This window comes from Camellia sinensis, chromosome 11, assembly GCF_055761805.1.
Source record: "Camellia sinensis isolate YWXY chromosome 11, ASM5576180v1, whole genome shotgun sequence".
Classification (NCBI taxonomy): domain Eukaryota; kingdom Viridiplantae; phylum Streptophyta; class Magnoliopsida; order Ericales; family Theaceae; genus Camellia; species Camellia sinensis.
This window is the reverse complement of record NC_138971.1, coordinates 13,280,997-13,303,244: the sequence shown is the minus strand read 5'-3', so window position 1 is coordinate 13,303,244 and position 22,248 is coordinate 13,280,997. Positions and strand designations below refer to the sequence as shown.

Sequence of the window (22,248 nt, the reverse complement as noted above, 5' to 3'; positions counted from 1 at the left end):
TTTGTTGTATGGTGTATCCTTAACTTACCGTGCTTATGGCAGGTAGAGTAGAGCTTTTATCATCACTATCTCAATATATCTGAGAATGTTATGGGTTACGATGGTTACAGTTTTGAAAAGGCCGAGTTGCCTCAGTTGTTGATTATATACATGTTGATGATTTATTATTTCCCTTTTTACTAAAGGTATGCATGGATAGATATGAATGTGTTGAAAACAAACCTAAATGCTATTTTGAGATTTTGGAAAGTGTGAAGGAAATTGGGTTTTTGTGAACATGTTTAGAAAGGGCAAACCTGTTGTAAATACGGAAAATGAGAGGAAAGTAATGGGCTTGGCGAAATTGTTTTCTAGAATTGTTATTGTCATGAAAGTTTGGGAAAAAGGGGTAATGAAAAGGAAAGAAAGATGAACCGCTTATAGCGTTGAATGAAATGGCTGTTTTTTAGAAAAGTTCATACTTATGTATATCTTGTATAAACTGCCACATTACTATTCTAATATGAGATTGAGCATTCATAATCATAGCTATCTGTAAGTTGTTATTGTTGAGGACCATGTTGAGATCCCTACTGGACTATATGTTCATCCCATGTTATTAAATCTTTTTCAGGTGATAATCAAGATGTGCTACAAGATTTTGGATCTTCATATTTGTTGGCCACGGGGCCTCTTTTGTGTTGGCGGAATGCCATTTATGAAAAAGGGTTATACCCTTCTTCTTGACTCTTTAATGATGTAAGCCCAAGGGCAATTTATTTCGTATGCTCATGTAGTATTCAATTTGCATACGAATAAGAGAATGGGTATTCATTTCTACTAGTCGAATATTTGAGTTTATTTACGCATGTAATCTCTGAACTTGAATTAAAGTAATGAATTTGGTAATGATTTCGAGTAATAAAAAGTGGGGCGTGACAAAATTAATAATTTGTATAAATGTTTTTTTATTACAAAGTAATAAATTTTGAATTTTTTGTTTTTATTAACCAAACTAGTCAGAGAGTAATAAATTTTGTACTTGTATCCTGAACCAAATTAAGTGTTAAAAAAAAAAAAAGAGAAATATCAAATCATGAATAAAATTTTTAAAAACATAATTACAAATCAATGAAAAAAATTGTAAAATATTAATAATATTAATTTTAATTTTTTTATTAATGCTATGTAATTATTTTTTAAAAATTATACTAAAGTGTAATTATCCCCCCATAAAAGGGTAGCCACTTAATTAGAAAGGCAGTGGCTTCTTTCTAGTTTAGACTCGGACCGGAGCGTGTTGTTGGCCTCTGTAAGCCCACTATGGAGCATATATCGATAATCCAAACCATTCAATATGTAGAGCTTGTCGAGTACTTCATCCCTACAAAAAATCACATTGATTAGATATCAATAACCACTTAATTAGATCAAATTTATGCCAGCGACAATTATGATTTTAAAAATAAATTATTCACGCAAATGTGATTTGATCAAGTGGCTATTGATATCCGATTGTTGTGTTTTTTATTGGAATTGAGTACTCGACAAATTCTACATACTTAACGATTTAGATCGTCGAAATGAATCCAAAATGGGCACACAATGGGTCGAACTGGACTCTCCAATTGGCTAGTCCAACTGGAGGCCATGCAAGTCCTTGTAGAAAAATGGAATGGGCAAATTTTTGTGTGCAAATCAATGAAATGTTTTCCAAAATTTCAAAAGATATGTTATTCTTAAAATTAATTACAAAAAGATGGTAATGTAAATTAATAAGACATAAATACCCTTCATTTATCATTTTCCTTTTCTTTTACGACATTGATCACCACCACCGATATGAGCCAGTCCTTCCTGCCATCTTTAGTTGCATTCTCACTCTTCGACTACCATATCCTCTCTTATCAATCATTCTGCATTCCTTCCATGTCGTTACCACAATCATCCCTCATTTGCACTACCGAATCGCTAGCGGCCCATCCTTTACCATATGCTACCCTACCCCAAAATTAAAAACCTAAAATCAAAATCCGAGAAAGGGAAAGAGTTGGGTGTAACGATTTAGTCACTGACAATTACAATTTAGCCGCCGCGAGTCATTGGAGGCATAATCTAATCATGATGAAAGATTGGAATTGGTGTCAATGCGGGGTCGGCGGTACAATTATTTTACAAACTTCCATTCATATTATTACTACTTTCTTTTTCTACCATCAAATTGCATACTATCATCTATTGTTACATTTTCTTTTACATTCTTGCAATTTTTTTCACATTTCCCCTAAACTATATAATTATATTAGTTGGTATAAATTTTTTGGAAAAAATTATTATACACCTATTTCATTCTATCTCTCTGTCTGTTTCTCTCTCATCACCCGCCTCAATCCCCCCAATTCTCCCTGTCCCTCTCTCTCTCTACAATCCGAATGCGGAACCCGTATCGGAGCTCTTAGCCTCTCTGCACAGTGCCTCCGATTCCGATGCTCTGATAGCTTTGTTCGCCGGAGAGACTCTCGCGAACCGCTTTTCTGGCGTGGTTGGTTGCGTTTGCGAGTTTTCTCTAGGGTTTTTGGTTCGGTACGATAGCGATTCTGATCGCTCTCCTCAAGACGAAGAAGAAGACGATTACGACGTGGTTGGTGGTGCCCGCTAGGGTTTTGTAGCGTCGATGGCTCCGACGCGTAAACGTGGAGCGAAAGGACCGAAGGGGAAGAGTAAGTTGCGTCTCGGTGATCTGGTTCTCGCCAAGGTCAAGGGCTTCCCTGCATGGCCTGCTAAGGTGTGCTTTTACTTCGTTCGGATATTTCTCTCATTTCTTGAATTCAATTTGATTTTGTATATGTCTGTGTTTCAGCTCATGTTGTAATTTTTAGTGTTTTTTGATTTTTTTTTATTACAATCGTTTGACTGGAAATTAGGGTTTTGTTTGTTTTGCTGGTTTATTGGGTCGATTTTAGTACAAATATTTTGTGCTTTTATTTTTTATTCTTACTGTCTGAACTTATCTTGATTGTGGAGCAATTAATTTTGTACTTTGGGATATATAGTAAGGTGATATGTTTAGATTGCAGGTTCACACGCCCTGCGCGGGCAATTTTATATATAAATTTTGGGTGCTTTGCTAAATGGGAATTATGCCTTGATTTCGTAAACCGATTAGCAGTTGTTTACTAAATGCAGCATTCTTATTCATTCAGCTATCAATTCTATGGACGTTTTTGGAAATTAAAATTGTGTGACGGGTGATGTATCTAGAGGTCTCTGACACATCAAATCTTAAATTTAAGGTACACGGACTTGGCAACAAAAAAGTTATATATCTTACCGGTAAAATAGTATATCTTACCGGTAAGATAATATTTCTTGGGCAGTGCACTGGTCGCGTCCACAATTGTCGTATCGGTTGATCTTCTGGCCATAAAATTCGACTGAGATATATATTAAATAATTTATAATAATTTAGATCTAATTTTTATTCACATGACTAATATTTATTAGATAATTTTTGTCTAATAAATATTAGATAATTTTAATCTTTCACTTGAATTTTTAAATAATATGATTTGACAATAGAAAATATTAGGGACCTCAAATTATGTGTCAAATATTTTACGAAATCTTTCATATGATTGTAGAATTTACACAAACTCACATGTGTGTAGATCCCACACCCATATGAAAAATTTCGTAAAACATTTAGTAAATTATTTAGTATCTCTAGCTTTACACTTTAATAATCGATTATCTCTAGTTGGTTTAATAATTTAAAATTGATGGCATAAAACATTTTTCATATATTTTTTGTTAGTTAAATTTTTAATTCGAATATGATGTGTAAAAATATTAGACACACTAATAAAATTGCTACTTTTTCGTTTCAAAATATTAGTCCTTTATTACAGTTTTTATTTTTCCCAAAATAATAGTTTTTTTTTTCAAAAATAACATAAATTTAATGATTTGTCAGATAAATAGTTGTTATTTCATAATAGGTTTGACAAAATTAATTTAAAATAATAATATTATGTTCCAATTTTTTCCCATGTCAATTTATTGTTATGTTAGCCCTCTATCTTTACCCGGAAGATAATCGGCACAAATATTCAAAATTAGAGATTAAATTCTTAGATAATTTTTAATTTGAATCAATGTAATTTTTAAGATTTGATAAATATTTATTATATTATTTATATGTTTCAATTGAATTTTTAAATAAAAATGAGACATTTGAAAATTTTAAAAGAGTACTAGTGATGTAAAAAATTAAAAAAAAAATTAAAACCAAAACACTATATCACATAGGACTCACCCACCAATTAAAATTATTAAAATTTTTAATTTAGAGCTCCCAATCTTTTTTTCATTTTTAAATATTATGATTTATAACTCATCATTTGTAGTTGGTTTAATAATTGAAAATTGATGATCAAAAACATTTTTTATATATTTTTTGTCAGATAAATTTTTAATTGATAATTCAAAAATTTTTATCATAAAATTGAAACTAAACACTTATTACCTCTTTATTTTTTCTATATATGTTTTACACAATTCAATTTAATTTTTTCTATATATATATTTTTTACACATTTAAATTTATTATTAGTATTATTTTTAAAAAAATATAATAATAATATTAATTGATTACAAATCCTATAAACAGGCATTATGGGAAACTATTGTTGTGGAGGCATTATGAGAAGTTATTGATGTGGTTTTTTTTCTGCAGAAAATACAAAATAATGGATATAAGCATTATGGAAAGTTATTGATGTGATTATTTTTTGTGTCAATGGGGAAAATAATAGGCAAAAGTTGGTAGAAATAGGAATTGTTTAGTATTTTGTAATTTTTATTTTGATAGTGGAATGAAGCAGATGGTCCGAATTTGAAATTTTTATTTTGATAACGGAATGGAGCAGTTGGTCCGAATTTGTAAATTTTTATTTTGATAGTGGAATGAAGCAATCGGTCTAAATTATTTTTGTGTGAAAATTATTTGTGTATAATTTTGTATTTTGCATATATATAATTTCCAATGCTTAAATTTATTAAATAAGATGATTATAATAATTAATATTAAAAAGACAAAAATAAAAGATTAATTACAAAATTGACTGTAAAATAATAATGTATATCAGTAATTTAATACAAAATGATATTTTCACACATCATTTAAATAAACTTGTCATTGATTTTTTTTTTTAAGTTCATCAAAATTAAGGGGTTGTTTGGGATGACCTAAATAAGTGCACTTTTTATCTTTTTACGAAAAAGATGTGCAGAAAAGTAGATGGGTGATGTGATAAAAAAAGATAAAAAGAAGAATTATTTTGGATATGCCAAACTTGGCCTAATTGAAACATCATCTTTTACAAAATAAGGCTTTCATACATATAATTAATGAACATTTTACAAACTGTTTTTATTTTAACAGTTAGTATAAGGTTCATTAATTTTAATTGAAACTCAAGCCTTTAAAAAAAAAAATAATTACAAAAAATAAACTAAAAAAACCTAAAACAAGTCAAGGATCAAGTATTCCGCCTTCAACATCGAAATTATATGAAATAAAAGGTGAAGAATGAGCCACTGGTGGTGGAGAACTGCAATATGAACCAAGAACGGAAGATTGAACCACTGGTGGTGGAGATCTACTAAGTTCAACCTCAACATGAGATGTAAAATTGTTAAAATAAATTTCATTAACAATTATGTACATAAGTAAACAAAACAAACATAAAATAACTCCCCAAATAAATCTAATGGAAAAAACAAACCAAAATACTTCTGTCCCATTAGGCGGCCTCCATCAGGCGCTTGGATTCTCCAACATCAACACACAGCTTATGCATCTCGAGATGACCTCTCTTGTACATTTTACCTCCGCAGACGATGAACTGAGCAACCATTCTTCTAATTGCCCTCTTATCTTTGGCATTTGCCCCTGATGGATACTCTTCCTTCTCCAAGAAGTTCCAGACGTCGTAATACCAAGGATTCTCATCTTGTTCTTCATCTATGGCAGCGATTAGCTCGTAGGCCGGCACAAATTTCTGTTCGATGATGATCGGACGCATCCAGACTCTGAAAGGGATGTCTATCATAGAAGATAGAGTTGCTAATTATCGGTAAGATAATTCTCTTACCGGTAAGATAATTTGCATTAAATACCCCCCAAACCAAAACTACCATTCAACCACCTCAGCCGTGCAACCCCGCTGAAAATCATGCCTAATGGGACAGAAGTATTTTGGTTTGTTTTTTTCATTGGATTTATTTGGAGAGTTATTTTATGTTTGTTCTGTTTACTTATGTACATAATTGTTAATGAAATTTATTTTAACAATTCTACATCTCTTGTTGAGGTTGAACTTTAATTGGAACATCATCTTTTACAAAATAAGGCTTTCATACATATAATTAATGAACATTTTACAAACTGTTTTTATTTTAACAGTTAGTATAAGGTTCATTAATTTTAATTGAAACTCAAGCCTTTCAAAAAAAAATAATTACAAAAAGTAAACTAAAAAACCCTAAAACAAGTCAAGGATCAAGTATTCCGCCTTCAACATCGAAATTATATGAAATAAAAGATGAAGAATGAGCCACTGGTGGTGGAGAACTGCAATATGAACCAAGAACGAAAGATTGAACCACCGGTGGTGGAGATCTGCTAAGTTCAACCTCAACAAGAGATGTAGAATTGTTAAAATAAATTTCATTAACAATTATGTACATAAGTAAACAGAACAAACATAGAATAACTCTCCAAATAAATCCAATGGAAAAAAACAAACCAAAACACTTCTGTCCCATTAGGTGGCCTCTATCAGGCGCTTGGATTCTCCAGCATCAACACACAGCTTATGCATCCCGAGATGACCTCTCTTGTACAGTTTACCTTCGCAGACGATGAATTGAGCAACTATTCTTTTAATTGCCCTTTTATCTTTGGCATTTGCCCCTGATGGATACTCTTCCTTCTCCAAGAAGTTCCAGACGTCGTAATACTAAGGATTCTCATCCTGTTCTTCATCTATGGCAGCGATCAGCTCGTAGGCCGGCACAAATTTCTGTTCGATGATGATCGGACGCATCCGGACTCTGAAAGGGATGTCTATCATAGAAGATAGAGTTGCTAATTATCGGTAAGATAATTCTCTTACCGGTAAGATAATTTGCATTAAATACCCCCCAAACCAAAACTACCGTTCAACCAACTCAGCCGTGCAACCCCGCTGAAAATCATGCCTAATGGGACAGAAGTATTTTGGTTTGTTTTTTCCATTGGATTTATTTGGGGAGTTATTTTATGTTTGTTCTGTTTACTTGTGTACATAATTGTTAATGAAATTTATTTTAACAATTATACATCTCTTGTTGAGGTTGAACTTTAATTGGAACATCATCTTTTACAAAATAAGGCTTTCATACATATAATTAATGAACATTTTACAAATTGTTTTTATTTTAACAGTTAGTGTAAGGTTCATTAATTTTAACTGAAATTCAAGCCTTTCACAAAAAAATAATTACAAAAAATAAACTAAAAAAACCTAAAACAAGTCAAGGATCAAGTATTCCGCCTTCAACATCGAAATTATATGAAATAAAAGATGAAGAATGAGCGACTGGTGGTGGAGAACTGCAATATGAACCAAGAACGGATGATTGAACCACTGGTGGTGGAGATCTGCTAAGTTCAACCTCAACAAAAGATGTAGAATTGTTAAAATAAATTTCATTAACAATTATGTACATAAGTAAACAGAACAAACATAAAATAACTCCTCAAATAATCCAATGAAAAAAACAAACCAAAATACTTCTGTCCCATTAGGTGGCCTCCATGAGGCGCTTGGATTCTCCAGCATCAACACACAGCTTATGCATCCCGAGATGACCTCTCTTGTACAGTTTACCTCCGCAGACGATGAACTGAGCAACCATTCTTCTAATTGCCCTCTTGTCTTTGGCATTTGCCCCTAGTGGATACTCTTCCTTCTCCAAGAAGTTTCAGACGTCGTAATACCAAGGATTCTCATCTTGTTCTTCATCTATGGCAGCGATCAGCTCGTAAGCCGGCACAAATTTCTGTTCGATGATGATCGGACGCATCCGGACTCTGAAAGGGATGTCTATCATAGAAGATAGAGTTGCTAATTACCGATAAGATAATTTGCATTAAATACCCCCCAAACCAAAACTACCGTTCAACCACCTCAGCCGTGCAACCCCGCTGAAAATCATGCTTAATGGAACAGAAGTATTTTGGTTTGCTTTTTTCATTGGATTTATTTGGAGAGTTATTTTATGTTTGTTCTGTTTACTTATGTACATAATTGTTAATGAAATTTATTTTAACAATTCTACATCTCTTGTTGAGGTTGAACTTTAATTGGAACATCATCTTTTACAAAATAAGGCTTTCATACATATAATTAATGAACATTTTACAAATTGTTTTTATTTTAACAGTTAGTATAAGGTTCATTAATTTTAATTGAAATTCAAGCCTTTCAAAAAAAAAAAAATTACAAAAAATAAACTAAAAAAGCCTAAAACAAGTCAAGGATCAAGTATTCCGCCTTCAACATCGAAATTATATGAAATAAAAGATGAAGAATGAGCCACTGGTGGTGGAGAACTGCAATATGAACCAAAAACGGATGATTGAACCACTGGTGGTGGAGATCTGCTAAGTTCAACCTCAACAAGAGATGTAGAATTGTTAAAATAAATTTCATTAACAATTATATACATAAGTAAACAGAACAAACATAAAATAACTCCCCAAATAAATCCAATGGAAAAAACAAACCAAAATACTTCTGTCCCATTAGGTGGCCTTCATCAGGCGCTTGGATTCTCCAGCATCAACACACAGCTTATGCATCCCGAGATGACCTCTTTTGTACATTTTACCTCCGCAGACGATGAACTGAGCAACCATTCTTCTAATTGCCCTCTTATCTTTGGCATTTGCCCCTGATGGATACTCTTCCTTCTCCAAGAAGTTCCAGACGTCGTAATACCAAGGATTCTCATCTTGTTCTTCATCTATGGCAGCGATTAGCTCGTAGGCCGGCACAAATTTCTGTTCGATGATGATCGGACGCATCCGGACTCTGAAAGGGATGTCTATCATAGAAGATAGAGTTGCTAATTATCGGTAAGATAATTCTCTTACCGGTAAGATAATTTGCATTAAATACCCCCCCAAACCAAAACTACCATTCAACCACCTCAGCCGTGCAACCCCGCTGAAAATCATGCCTAATGGGACAGAAGTATTTTGGTTTGTTTTTTTCATTGGATTTATTTGGAGAGTTATTTTATGTTTGTTCTGTTTACTTATGTACATAATTGTTAATGAAATTTATTTTAACAATTCTACATCTCTTGTTGAGGTTGAACTTTAATTGGAACATCATCTTTTACAAAATAAGGCTTTCATACATATAATTAATGAACATTTTACAAACTGTTTTTATTTTAACAGTTAGTATAAGGTTCATTAATTTTAATTGAAACTCAAGCCTTTCAAAAAAAAATAATTACAAAAAGTAAACTAAAAAACCCTAAAACAAGTCAAGGATCAAGTATTCCGCCTTCAACATCGAAATTATATGAAATAAAAGATGAAGAATGAGCCACTGGTGGTGGAGAACTGCAATATGAACCAAGAACGAAAGATTGAACCACCGGTGGTGGAGATCTGCTAAGTTCAACCTCAACAAGAGATGTAGAATTGTTAAAATAAATTTCATTAACAATTATGTACATAAGTAAACAGAACAAACATAAAATAACTCTCCAAATAAATCCAATGGAAAAAACAAACCAAAACACTTCTGTCCCATTAGGTGGCCTCTATCAGGCGCTTGGATTCTCCAGCATCAACACACAGCTTATGCATCCCGAGATGACCTCTCTTGTACAGTTTACCTTCGCAGACGATGAATTGAGCAACTATTCTTTTAATTGCTCTTTTATCTTTGGCATTTGCCCCTGATGGATACTCTTCCTTCTCCAAGAAGTTCCAGACGTCGTAATACTAAGGATTCTCATCCTGTTCTTCATCTATGGCAGCGATCAGCTCGTAGGCCGGCACAAATTTCTGTTCGATGATGATCGGACGCATCCGGACTCTGAAAGAGATGTCTATCATAGAAGATAGAGTTGCTAATTATCGGTAAGATAATTCTCTTACCGGTAAGATAATTTGCATTAAATACCCCCCAAACCAAAACTACCGTTCAACCAACTCAGCCGTGCAACCCCGCTGAAAATCATGCCTAATGGGACAGAAGTATTTTGGTTTGTTTTTTCCATTGGATTTATTTGGGGAGTTATTTTATGTTTGTTCTGTTTACTTGTGTACATAATTGTTAATGAAATTTATTTTAACAATTATACATCTCTTGTTGAGGTTGAACTTTAATTGGAACATCATCTTTTACAAATTAAGGCTTTCATACATATAATTAATGAACATTTTACAAATTGTTTTTATTTTAACAGTTAGTGTAAGGTTCATTAATTTTAATTGAAATTCAAGCCTTTCACAAAAAAATAATTACAAAAAATAAACTAAAAAAACCTAAAACAAGTTAAGGATCAAGTATTCCGCCTTCAACATCGAAATTATATGAAATAAAAGATGAAGAATGAGCGACTGGTGGTGGAGAACTGCAATATGAACCAAGAACGGATGATTGAACCACTGGTGGTGGAGATCTGCTAAGTTCAACCTCAACAAAAGATGTAGAATTGTTAAAATAAATTTCATTAACAATTATGTACATAAGTAAACAGAACAAACATAAAATAACTCCTCAAATAATCCAATGAAAAAAACAAACCAAAATACTTCTGTCCCATTAGGTGGCCTCCATGAGGCGCTTGGATTCTCCAGCATCAACACACAGCTTATGCATCCCGAGATGACCTCTCTTGTACAGTTTACCTCCGCAGACGATGAACTGAGCAACCATTCTTCTAATTGCCCTCTTATCTTTGGCATTTGCCCCTGGTGGATACTCTTCCTTCTCCAAGAAGTTCCAGACGTCGTAATACCAAGGATTCTCATCTTGTTCTTCATCTATGGCAGCGATTAGCTCGTAGGCCGGCACAAATTTCTGTTCGATAATGATCGAACGCATCCGGACTCTAAAAGGGATGTCTATCATAGAAGATAGAGTTGCTAATTACCGGTAAGATAATTCTCTTACCGGCAAGATAATTTGCATTAAATACCCCCCCAAACCAAAACTATCATTCAACCACCTCAGCCGTGCAAGCCCGCTGAAAATCATGCCTAATGGGAGAGAAGTATTTTGGTTTGTTTTTTTCATTGGATTTATTTGGGGAGTTATTTTATGTTTGTTTTGTTTACTTATGTACATAATTGGTAATGAAATTTATTTTAACAATTCTACATCTTTTGTTGATGTTGAAATTTAATTGGAACATCATCTTTTACAAAATAAGGTTTTCATACATATAATTAATGAACATTTTACAAACTGTTTTTATTTTAACAGTTAGTATAAGGTTCATTAATTTTAATTGAAATTCAAGCCTTTCAAAAAAAAAATAATTACAAAAAATAAACTAAAAAAACCTAAAACAAGTCAAGGATCAAGTATTCTGCCTTCAACATCGAAATTATATGAAATAAAAGATGAAGAATGAGCCACTGGTGGTTGAGAACTGCAATATGAACCAAGAACGGAAGATTGAACCACTGGTGGTGGAGATCTGCTAAGTTCAACATCAACAAGAGATGTAGAATTGTTAAAATAAATTTCATTAACAATTATGTACATAAGTAAACAGAACAAATATAAAATAACTCCCCAAATAAATTCAATGGAAAAAACAAACCAAAATACTTCTGTCCCATTAGGCATGATTTTCAGTGGGGTTGCATGGCTGAGGTGGTTGAACGGTAGTTTTGGTTTGGGGGGGTATTTAATGCAAATTATCTTACCGATAAGAGAATTATCTTACCGGTAAGATATTTCCTATACATTAGATTGGTCAGTGTGAAGAGACGCGAGCCAGAGACAAATAACGGATCAAGAGATTTGGATTGACTACAGGCAAGACGGAAAGGGCTGGAGATCAAAGGAAGACGGGAAGGGCTGGAGATGAAAAGTCTCTTACCAGTAATGTAAGATACTTTCCTATACATTACAGGTAGGAGACTTTTCATCTCCAGCCCTTCCCGTCTTCCTTTGATCTCCAGCCCTTTCCGTCTTGCCTGTAGTCAATCCAAATCTCTTGATTCGTTATTTGTCTCTGGCTCGCGTCTCTTCACACTGACCAATACCTTCTCTACAGGAACCAGTTACCATCAAAGATGAAGTGTTAGATGGAATTTCCTTGGAAAGGTGAGGAAAAGCAAGGCTCGAAAGAGAATTAAATTGAGAAAGATCAAAAGACAAATGAGGGAAATATGGAGTTAAGCTAGAAGGGAAAGGAGCAGGAATACTTGGCCTCAAGGAGGGTACGGAGAATATAGGCCTAGGAAGTGGGAGTATTATTTGAATAGACTTCACATGCTGCAATTGATTAACTTCAACCGAACCAGAGGGAGTCCTTATTGAGAGAATAGGCATAATAGTTGTTGCTGCAAAAGAAGAAATACAAAACAATTTTAAGTCTCAATATCAACAATTTGGGAAAAGAAAGTGGAGACATGAAAGGAAATTACTGGTTTCAGAGGTGGTGGCAATGACAGGAGAATTATGGAGGGAATAATGCTCGGCAGTGTGTTACCTTCTCATTGTTTCTCTTTGGGTTGCATCAGTGGCAGCTGCTTCATCTCTTAGTAATTGTTGCTGTCGCCTTTTCTCAGCTCTTTGAAAAATAATTATTTCTTTGGAATGTTCCTCCTCTACTGCTTTGGCAGTTACCTCATGAGTGGGGTCTTCGACCAAATCAGCAGGAGAGACAGTTATCTTCTTTCTCTTTTTTCTCTGTGATGGTAGCCGACCCCATTTGATGGGACTTAAGGCTTGGTTTGGTTTGTTATATGTAAAACATAGTGCCAAAAAGACATTTATAATAATTATATGACAATATGTATATATATAATAAAAGTGTTACAGATAAAATATATAAGAAGTGTCCAGTGAAAAAGTATCTGACACATCTCACCCTTATCTAAGTGTCGGATGTCCGACACGGATATTTGATTTATTTTGCAGAGTTTGTGTAACACGACAAAGCTTCAAAAAGTTGTTCACTCCAAAGTGAGTTGTATGCTTTATCTAATAGAATAGATTAGGTCCTATAGGAATTTCTATGTTTATCTCCTTAATACATTCGTATTGGCTTGTTGGGTGAACCATTGTGAGGAGTTCATGCTGTCTTTGTTTGATTTTAGTAATTCAACGTGCTTTCTGCCGTATGTTGCTTGGCTGTTTGTAGCATGGTTAAATTAGTAATTCACTCAATTTGTTATTGAGTTGCTTTTTATGGATGTTGAATAATTGAATTTAATATGATTTACTGATTGTTTGTTTTTGTTGTGATTCTTTATCAATCTAAATATTAAAGTCTTGCTACCTTGCTTCATAATGTTGAACATGGTCAGGTTCTATCGCAATTTAGTTAGTTTCCAAGGTATCATTTACTTGTGCTTGATTTTGTTTGTCACTGATATCTGGACTTGGTTTGAGAATGTTCTTTTGTATGTCTATTCTGACTTTTTTCAAACTTGTTGGATGAATTAAGATGGGGTTTGGTTTGGTGTTTGGTGATGAGCATTGGCTTTTGCTTAGAACATGATTGGCTCCTACAGTATTTGCATTGTTTTCAGGTACTTAGGTTGTTGAATTTATTTAAATTTTGACGCAGAATAAGTCTTAAAAGACTTTTTGTTTTCCTGAAACAAACACATTGAAATTACCAATAAAGGTTGGCCCTCTGAGAAACATTGTTTTTTAAGCTTGAGAGTTGCTCAGTTGCCCAAAAATTTTTTGAAATTGGATGGGGGTTGGCATGGGATTATTTTATTATTTCTTTTGGGTGGGGGACATTGGGGGAAGGAGGCTTGAAGTTTTGTTCAACTATGTGCTTCTGTCTTAATGGATGAAATTAATTACACTTCTTCAAGAAAAAGGTTCCTGTAAATTGTTGATGAAGTTTCAAACATCTATATTTATTTTGTGGGAATGGGAATATTTAGTGCTCCATAGATATGCGAGGTAGTTGGTTTCTTGATACTCGTTGTGGCAACATGTTTGGTCAATGATTGATGTGATGATGTAGATTTGGAAGTTCTTTTTGTTGGATGAGGTAATGATGAAAATTTTGATTTGTTTGTGTGCTGGAATTTGGTGTCATCTTTGTTGTTTTTGCGCACATTTGGATTTACCTTATTTGATGTATTTGCTATTTTGTAATGTGGAATATAGGTTATGATGCTTAGTTAAGTGTTTTGTTTATGAGGCGTTTTTTTTGGGTATCAATTTTTTTTCTTCAGATTAGCAGGCCGGAAGATTGGAAGCGAGTTCCTGACCCCAAGAAGTATTTTGTTCAATTCTTTGGAACAGCAGAAATGTAAGTGTTTGTTTTGCCCCCCAATTTTCCATATGTGATCATGTGGAGTAAGCTATTTAAATTGCTATATGCATCCTTGTGTTGTAACATAAAATTTTAGTGTAGACTAGCTTGGAATCTAAGTTCTTATTGAAGAAAATACAAATTGGTGCAAGGGAGTATTACTCGCATCATTCATTGAAAAACTTATGGTAGAGTACTTTGGTATTTTTGTATTTGGTAACAAGAAACAACAAAACTTACGGGAAGAAGAACAAATGGGAAATTAGTTTGGGTTGCATTATGAAGGTATTAAATGAATTGGTTTCTCACAGTGCCATACTTATTGGAAAGGTTATTGACATTTTGTTTTTTATGTGAAGAAGTCTTAAGATTTTATAGTGGATGGAACTTGAATTCAAATTAAAATGGATTGCTAACATATTTCCAATTTATGCACAAGATGATTTCTTTATTTCTTATGATTTAGTTAGAGAAATAGGCAATTGTCAAGGCGTTGGACTTTAAGCTGTGGCTCCAGTAATTTATGGCTAATATGGAGGTAGAGTTCTCTTGGGTTCCATGTTAAGGCCTATAAATTGTAATACATTGCACAAGATTTTGCAAAGTTGTAAGCATGGTAAAAAAAATAATATATGCTGGTTCATGAGCAACAAGTTTTGCTGGACCGGTAGAGAGCCATGATTGTGACCTTGAGTTGCTGTTAGTGGGTTTGACACAAAAGTGGAGGCGTTATGTATGCCATCGATTTAAAATCAGAATAAATGAGCAAAAGAACATCACCCCTCCAAACATCCTCTCAAAAGTGTTTCTCCCCATTATGCACAATGACATGAACATGTTTTGAGAAAAGAGAAAAACCACGAGAAATGGTTTCCCAACGGGATCTTCTTCAAGTTTTTAATTTATTTCATTTTAATGTTTTTTGTAAGAATTCTAAAAAATACCTTCAATATGTTTTGAAAAATAGTTAGTTCTACTTAGTGATTATGTATTTGAATGTCACCAACACAATTGATATGACCTGGAGCATGTTAACAAAGCAACCTAAGGATTATGTATATAGTTTGATTTGGACTTTTTCCTAATGAAGATAATGACTAATGTAGGTCAGTGTTTGTGTTGGACGGTTCTGCTGCTAGTACTGTAATCAGGGGTGGGGCTGCATGTAAGTCAGTGGGTTCAATTGAGCCCACTGGAAAAAAAAAGAACTTTACATAAGTTTTATTTCATGTTTACATTTTCAGAAACTATATTTAAACGGATTTTCGTTTGTCTTTACTGAACTTTTTTTTAAAAATATTTTAGTCATTTTTTTTAAGGACTTTTTAGATGCATCTAAAAAGTTAAAAAGTTTAACTAAAATATGAAAAAAAATTCACTAAAAACAAACTAAATCCCGAACAAAATTGCACACAAATTTTCGTTTGAATTTTCGTTAGTTTTATTGATATTTTTTAATATTTTAGCTAATTTATTGTACTTTTTAGATGCATATTGATTAGGTACATTTAAAAGTACAAAAAATTGATTAAATCATAAAAACATGCACTAGAAATAAATGAAAACTCCTCTAAAAACAGTTTTTGAAAAATCAAACCAAACAAACAAAAAATTGTGATATTTTTTTTAGTTTCGGTTTAAATTTTGAATTTAAAGAGGCATTTATGGAGTGCCGTGGAAATAAAAGAGAATGGAACTATGAATGATATAAGCAATTTTTTTTTTTTTTTTTCATATCTCCTCTTTTTTCATAAATCTTTCCCCAAATCTAAGATTCAAACACGTCTTAAAAAAAAAATTTAGTTCATACTCGAGGCTTCATTTTCCTCTTTTGGTATGTGATTACAAAATATAATTATACTAATACAATATGTTATTGGGAATATATATGAAATTAAAGTGTATCATGAGAAGCATGGTTGACATTAATAAGTTTTGTAAAACTAAAAAATTGATATTGATATTGATAATGACTTATTAAATGACCCCACTAAATCAAATTTCTGGCTACGCTAGGTATTTTTTCTTTGTTAAACAGTTAATGGTATTCTTGTAATTTAGGTTTGGGACTGTGGAGGGGCAGTCTTAGATTGTACATTTTTTTGAAGAATTAAAAATGTATCTTCTATGCTGTCTGGTCCAGCTATATGCGATATTCTTATATATTTATGTATCCATGTATTTGGTTTTTATTGTAATAGTAAATATAAATAATTTTAGTTTAGGTGTGTTAGCTTATTTTTATACTACCTGAGAATCAGTAACTAGGTTTCTCTCTCCTTCGGGCCTCCTTTCTTTCTTTGGCTCTTATCTCGCTACTCCTGCTTGAAGCACTCCCTTTTCTTTCTCTCTCTCATTTTATCAGCTATTTTTTTTATAAAAAAAAAAAACTACTTTGCTAATCACCTTCCCTTGCAATCCACTTAATCTTCTCAAGGTTTTTATAGCTATTACATAGTAGCTGTAAAATGACAATCTAAACAAAATTTTCATTGTCAAGTTTAGCTTAGCAAGTTGATCAAAATTTGTAACTGATTTATTTACTTTGGAAATGAAATCCTAGTAGGATAATCTCATTCGTTTCTTTTATTTTGGCCACCTCTAATGGCAGTTTGAGTTTCCTGAAAAACTTGCATTCAATTAGCCCTGGTCTCCAGAAGCACACTGTAAAAAGATGAATGAAATCCACTTTTCCTTGAGATAGTAATAATAAACTCTTTGAATGAGAAAGGTCCCGCTCAAATGCTGTCGATGGGTCAACTAGGTTTGGTAACCTAATTATGATTGATACAGAGTCCTCCTAATGTTCAATACCTGGTAGTTTGCAAAAAAAGTGGACAACATATATTAAATTTGTGTTACGTGGATGGACTCTTCTATTTACCCCAAAGGACTAGTATCCATGGGATATGACAAGGGTAAGGGTGTGGTGTATCTATCTGACACTTGTTCACAATTTAGATACTTGGATCCTCTAATTTGTTATGATGTTTGATGAAGAAGAAACTCACATTTGCTAGTGAAGAAACATTTCTAGCACTTCACATAGATGAGAGATGAAGACCTTGTATTTTCCCTAAATTTTTTCAAGTACATCTCTACTTAGTTAATAACATCTTATCTAAGAATATTGTACAATATGTAATGTTTATAAGTATTTATGATGTGTCCCTGTACCCATAATCCAACTTTAGGCTACATATCCTAATATCCTAAGTTTTAGGTTTATGAAGGTTTGACATTTGGATGCACTTGCCTCCGAGACCATGCAACATAGCTTAAAATGTACCAGATACGCCTATGCATGGATATTGCCTTGTGAATATAAGATCAAAGTTCTCTATTAACTGTTGCAGTCAATCTTATGACGATATTTGATTTATTTGAAAGCGAATTTGTAACTAAACACACATATATATGAAATTGGTGAATGTTATTTCTAAATAGTCCATGTCCTTTGAAGGAGTTTGTCTCTCTAGATGGGTGGCGCTCCTAATTATACTTTTGTCCAATGTTGGTGGCTATTTGCTTTTTGTTGTTCATCTGTAACTAGTGTAGGAAGGTTGTGAAACATTGGGGTCATCTTAACAAAGTTCCCCAGATTTTCTGTTGTTGATAAAATGTTGCAAGTTGCATTTATTGCAGTTTTGTTGGGAATTTTGGATTTATTGGAGCCTATTTGGGAAGCCATTCACTACTTCTGTTTGTTTCCAAAATTACTATTTTTGGGGGGTTTGGGAATCATGAACTTGTAAAGACTAGAACTTCAGAGCTCAAAAGTTTGGACTTTCCATATACTTTCTGATGAGGACAAGAAACGGTTTTGGATGAGGAGAGAATTGAAGAAATCTGGAAAGTTGGATTTTTTGGATATGCCCAATATTATCATATTAATCAGGAATTAGAAGTTGTGTTGTTTTATTTTTGGTAACTTTTAATTAAGGTTTTCTTGGATGTTTATTATAGGTCATTGTGTAACAGAATTATTCTGACCATGATATTAAATTGAGTTGAGTTTTGATACTGAGATCAAAGAATTTTATGATTTCTTTCATTTTCTTTTGGTGTGACCTTTATTTGCTTGTACTTTTATTTTCTTGTGCTGGCTGTTTGACATCACTTTCTTTGTCCTTGGTGGTACATTCTGTTGTGGGCATTCTCCATCGGCTGCTGCCACTAATGTATCTCATTTTTAGTTCAAAGAGTTAATTCTAGAAAGAGATAGAGGCTATGGATTTTGGGTAATGAATATGTTCTCCTTTGTTTTAATGTCCAAAAAGAAGAATCTGGTTTTCTAAAGCCACACCTGCTGGTGGCTATGCAGCATTCAAATCTATGTTGTTGTTTTTTTTTTTTTGGCAATGAAGAATTAGAAAAAGAAGACGATGACGACGACAAGGCTATTAACATCTTTTTATATTTATGTTAATAGAGTTAAGGTAGCACTTTAGTCCAAAACCGTGTTAGGGCAAATTGGCTATTCTTAAATGTGGTGGGGCTGTAAGTGCTCCGGGTCCATAGTGTAAAATGGATTTTGTCATTATTATTATTTTTTGTTGCTAAATTTACAAGCATTTAATGTGCCATGTTGAAGTTCTTTGTAAACTTTTGTGTTATTAGGAAGGTTGATCTATATCTTTGATTAGCTATTTTTTATTCTAATTAGTTAAATGGATATATTCTTTGTCAACAGGCATGTATCACAACTGAAGAGATTGGCTAATTGATATGCTTGTGCTTTCAAACAGCTGCATAATGGCATTATTTTTGTGGAACTTTTCACTTCTGGTTGTAAGATTATTTGATGATATCTAAATTTCAGCTGATGCTTGTCTAGTTGCCCTGATAAAGTAGCAACTGCGTCTGTGTGCACTTGATAACGTGACCTAATTGTTAATGTGGGCATATTATTTGTGGTCAAATGCATATATTTCCGTGTTTCAGTTGAAATATGAGAAACTGAAGTTTATTTCCTTGTGGTCATTTTATATAAAATTGACGATTTATTTATTTTTGCTGAATCTGAAACAACTGTCATGTATTTGTTTCAGTGTTTTGGGATATTAATGGTAAGTTCAAAATTTGTTAGATTTACATGAAACAAGTTTGTGTGTTTGCAGTTTTTTTTCTTTTTCTTTTTCTTTTTATTTTTATTTTTAAATTTACCCATTGCCCTTTGTATTTTGTTGCTTATAAATTTCTACTGATTGTAGATTTTAATTTGGTTTGCCTTTTACAGAGCTTTTGTTGCCCCTGTGGATATTCAGGCATTTACTAGTGAGGCGAAAAATAAATTGTCAGCTCGATGCCAAGGTAAAACAGTTAAACACTCCGCTCAAGCTGTGAAGGAAATCTGAGAAGCATTCGAAGACTTGCAACAAAAAAATTCTAGTGGTTTAAGAGATGATACTGATAGATCAGCTCTTAGTGATGAGGCTCTATCTGTTGATGGAGTGGAAGATGATGCAGTAGAAGTTGACTTACAAGATGGAAATGGAAGAGATGGAGCAAATGGAGAAACGGAGATTAGGGGTCTGGGTGATCACAGTAGTGGGTTGGAGCGTTGCTCACAGAGATAGAGTGTGATGGATTGCCAAGATACAAAACCAAGTGTGCCAGGCAAAGCTAATGATATACAGTGGTAATTTTGTAAATTTAACTCTTATGTAGAGGCTTAATGGACTTCTAGATACACTCACTAAATTTATCGTTGTTGTCTTATAAGATGTATTATAAACCTCTATCTTATAGATGAAATATCATACTTAACATGAATGAATATAGGAGCCTGTTTGGTTCAATTTGGTTTTCATAACATATATTTCATATCTATTTTCCTAAACCCAAAACCAAAATCCAAAACTTATTTGTTTTGGGTTTTCACGAATAAGTTTTGACACCCAAAACCCTAGTTTTGAAACACCTTTTTAAGATAAATCATTTAAAACATTAAACTTGTATTAGTTTTTAAACTTGTTGAATTTTATTTTATATTTTTTTGTATATTTCTTATTATTCAGTAATTTTATAAAAAAAAAAATTCATAAATTTGAAACGCTTTAAATGCATGTGGCTTGAGTACAGTTAGATCTGATAGTTAGATCAGATACAGAGTGGAATTTTACCGTATAGATTAAATTAAATGTATCTAAAAAGCATAATTAGATTATATATATGAAAAAAGTAAACAAATTTGACTATAATATTGCAAAAAAGTTTTTTACTACAAGACTCAAAAAAACTCAAAATTGAAATTTTGAAACTCATAACTAAACAAGTTTAAATTCAATTTTCTAAAAAATTATTTTGTAAATATACAACTCAAAAACTAATTTGAAAACTCATAATCAAAGAAGTTTTGAATTTTCAAAACTAAATATAATTAAAAAGTAAATTATTTGTAAAAAATCTAAAAAGAATTCAATAAATACAAAATATACTAATTTTCTATATTTTTTATTTAGCGATTTTTAAAGGGTTTTTTTTCATAAAATTTGTACTTTTAAGTGTATCTAAAAAAAATACTTTAAATATTTTAAAAATTCACTAAAAACCAAAAAATACATATTGAAAGTTAGAAAATTATTTTTGAAAGCTCCAAAACTAATTAAAGTTTTCATTTTAAACATACCAACAAGTTCAAACGCTACATAGAGCAAGCATGAAATCTAGCAATGACTACCTACTCCATCAAATTTAAAGAGACACTTGTATGCCCTTGGTTTTGACAGTCACTCTTGTAACGCTCCAAAATAATAACAACAAAACCACCTCACTATATTCAATGGAAAAGCAGCAAATTATATATATTTAACCTTTCATCAATATTCTCTTACCGTACAAAAAATGACATATGCCTATATACATTCATAAATCTTAGATCCTAAATCTATAGCATGTGACATATGTAAATGAATTGAAACAAAAAGAAGTACATATAAGTTTATGCCCTAATGGCTTCATCTTTCCAAGTCAATGCTTGGGTACAACAAAAGTGAGTTAAACTCAATACATATAAAGCCCAAGGCTTGCACAAAAATAATTACACAAAAGAAACAAAAGAAACTCTTAGCTCCAAGTCCTTCCAAGTTACGTTCTTGGTGGAGGCATATCATCAGCACCTGAAAGTTATTTTCCACGTAAGGTGAGCTAAAACTTAGTAAAGATATTTGAACACAACGTATAAAGCTTAACAAAGTCATATGATGAATGCATATGTATGCCATTTGCCAAACATTATACTTTTTTCTTTCAAAACAATGCAATGTCTCAGTTATATGTATATCAATTCATAAAACAATACTTTTTAAATCAGAAAATAGGGCAGTAGATACAAAACACTGAGAATTTCTAGGTATGTATTTGTCAGTAGGTTATACAAGCATTACCAAAACCATTTTATCGGTACTAACCGGAAGGATCGACACCTAACCACGCGGGTTTTTGGTCACCAAGGACACACAGGCCAATAATATAAACCACAACTATACCCCCTAACCAGATTCACCAAGACATACATCCTTTTTCTCAAAACAATATACATATTTCAATGTTTAAGTATGAAACAATACTTAATGCAAGATATATGAGTAATTAATTTCAATTGACCTAATCTGTGATAACCATGTCCCATGTGATGCAAATTAATCTTAATTATGATTGCGATTATATGTTCAATAT

The 22,248-nt window shown here is 32.6% G+C and overlaps 1 protein-coding gene across 3 annotated transcripts; it reads left to right on the top strand.

Moving 5' to 3' along the window:
- Positions 1-2,204: 2,204 nt before the first annotated feature.
- Positions 2,205-20,372, top strand: LOC114316151 (ENHANCER OF AG-4 protein 2). 3 transcript variants are annotated; one of them, XM_028262808.2, is made up of 4 exons: positions 2,205-2,764; positions 13,209-13,253; positions 14,489-14,565; positions 19,808-20,372. In XM_028262808.2, exons 1-4 carry the CDS (start codon positions 2,654-2,656, stop codon positions 19,923-19,925), a joined length of 351 nt encoding a protein of 116 aa, XP_028118609.2. In that variant the 5' UTR covers positions 2,205-2,653; the 3' UTR covers positions 19,926-20,372. The 3 variants fall into 3 exon arrangements, with proteins under 3 accessions (XP_028118609.2, XP_082749736.1, XP_028118610.2); XM_082893610.1 differs by lacking the exon at positions 19,808-20,372 and adding an exon at positions 19,262-19,582 and having other exon boundaries at positions 2,235-2,764; XM_028262809.2 differs by lacking the exon at positions 13,209-13,253 and having other exon boundaries at positions 2,295-2,764.
- The last annotated feature ends 1,876 nt before the right edge of the window (positions 20,373-22,248 follow it).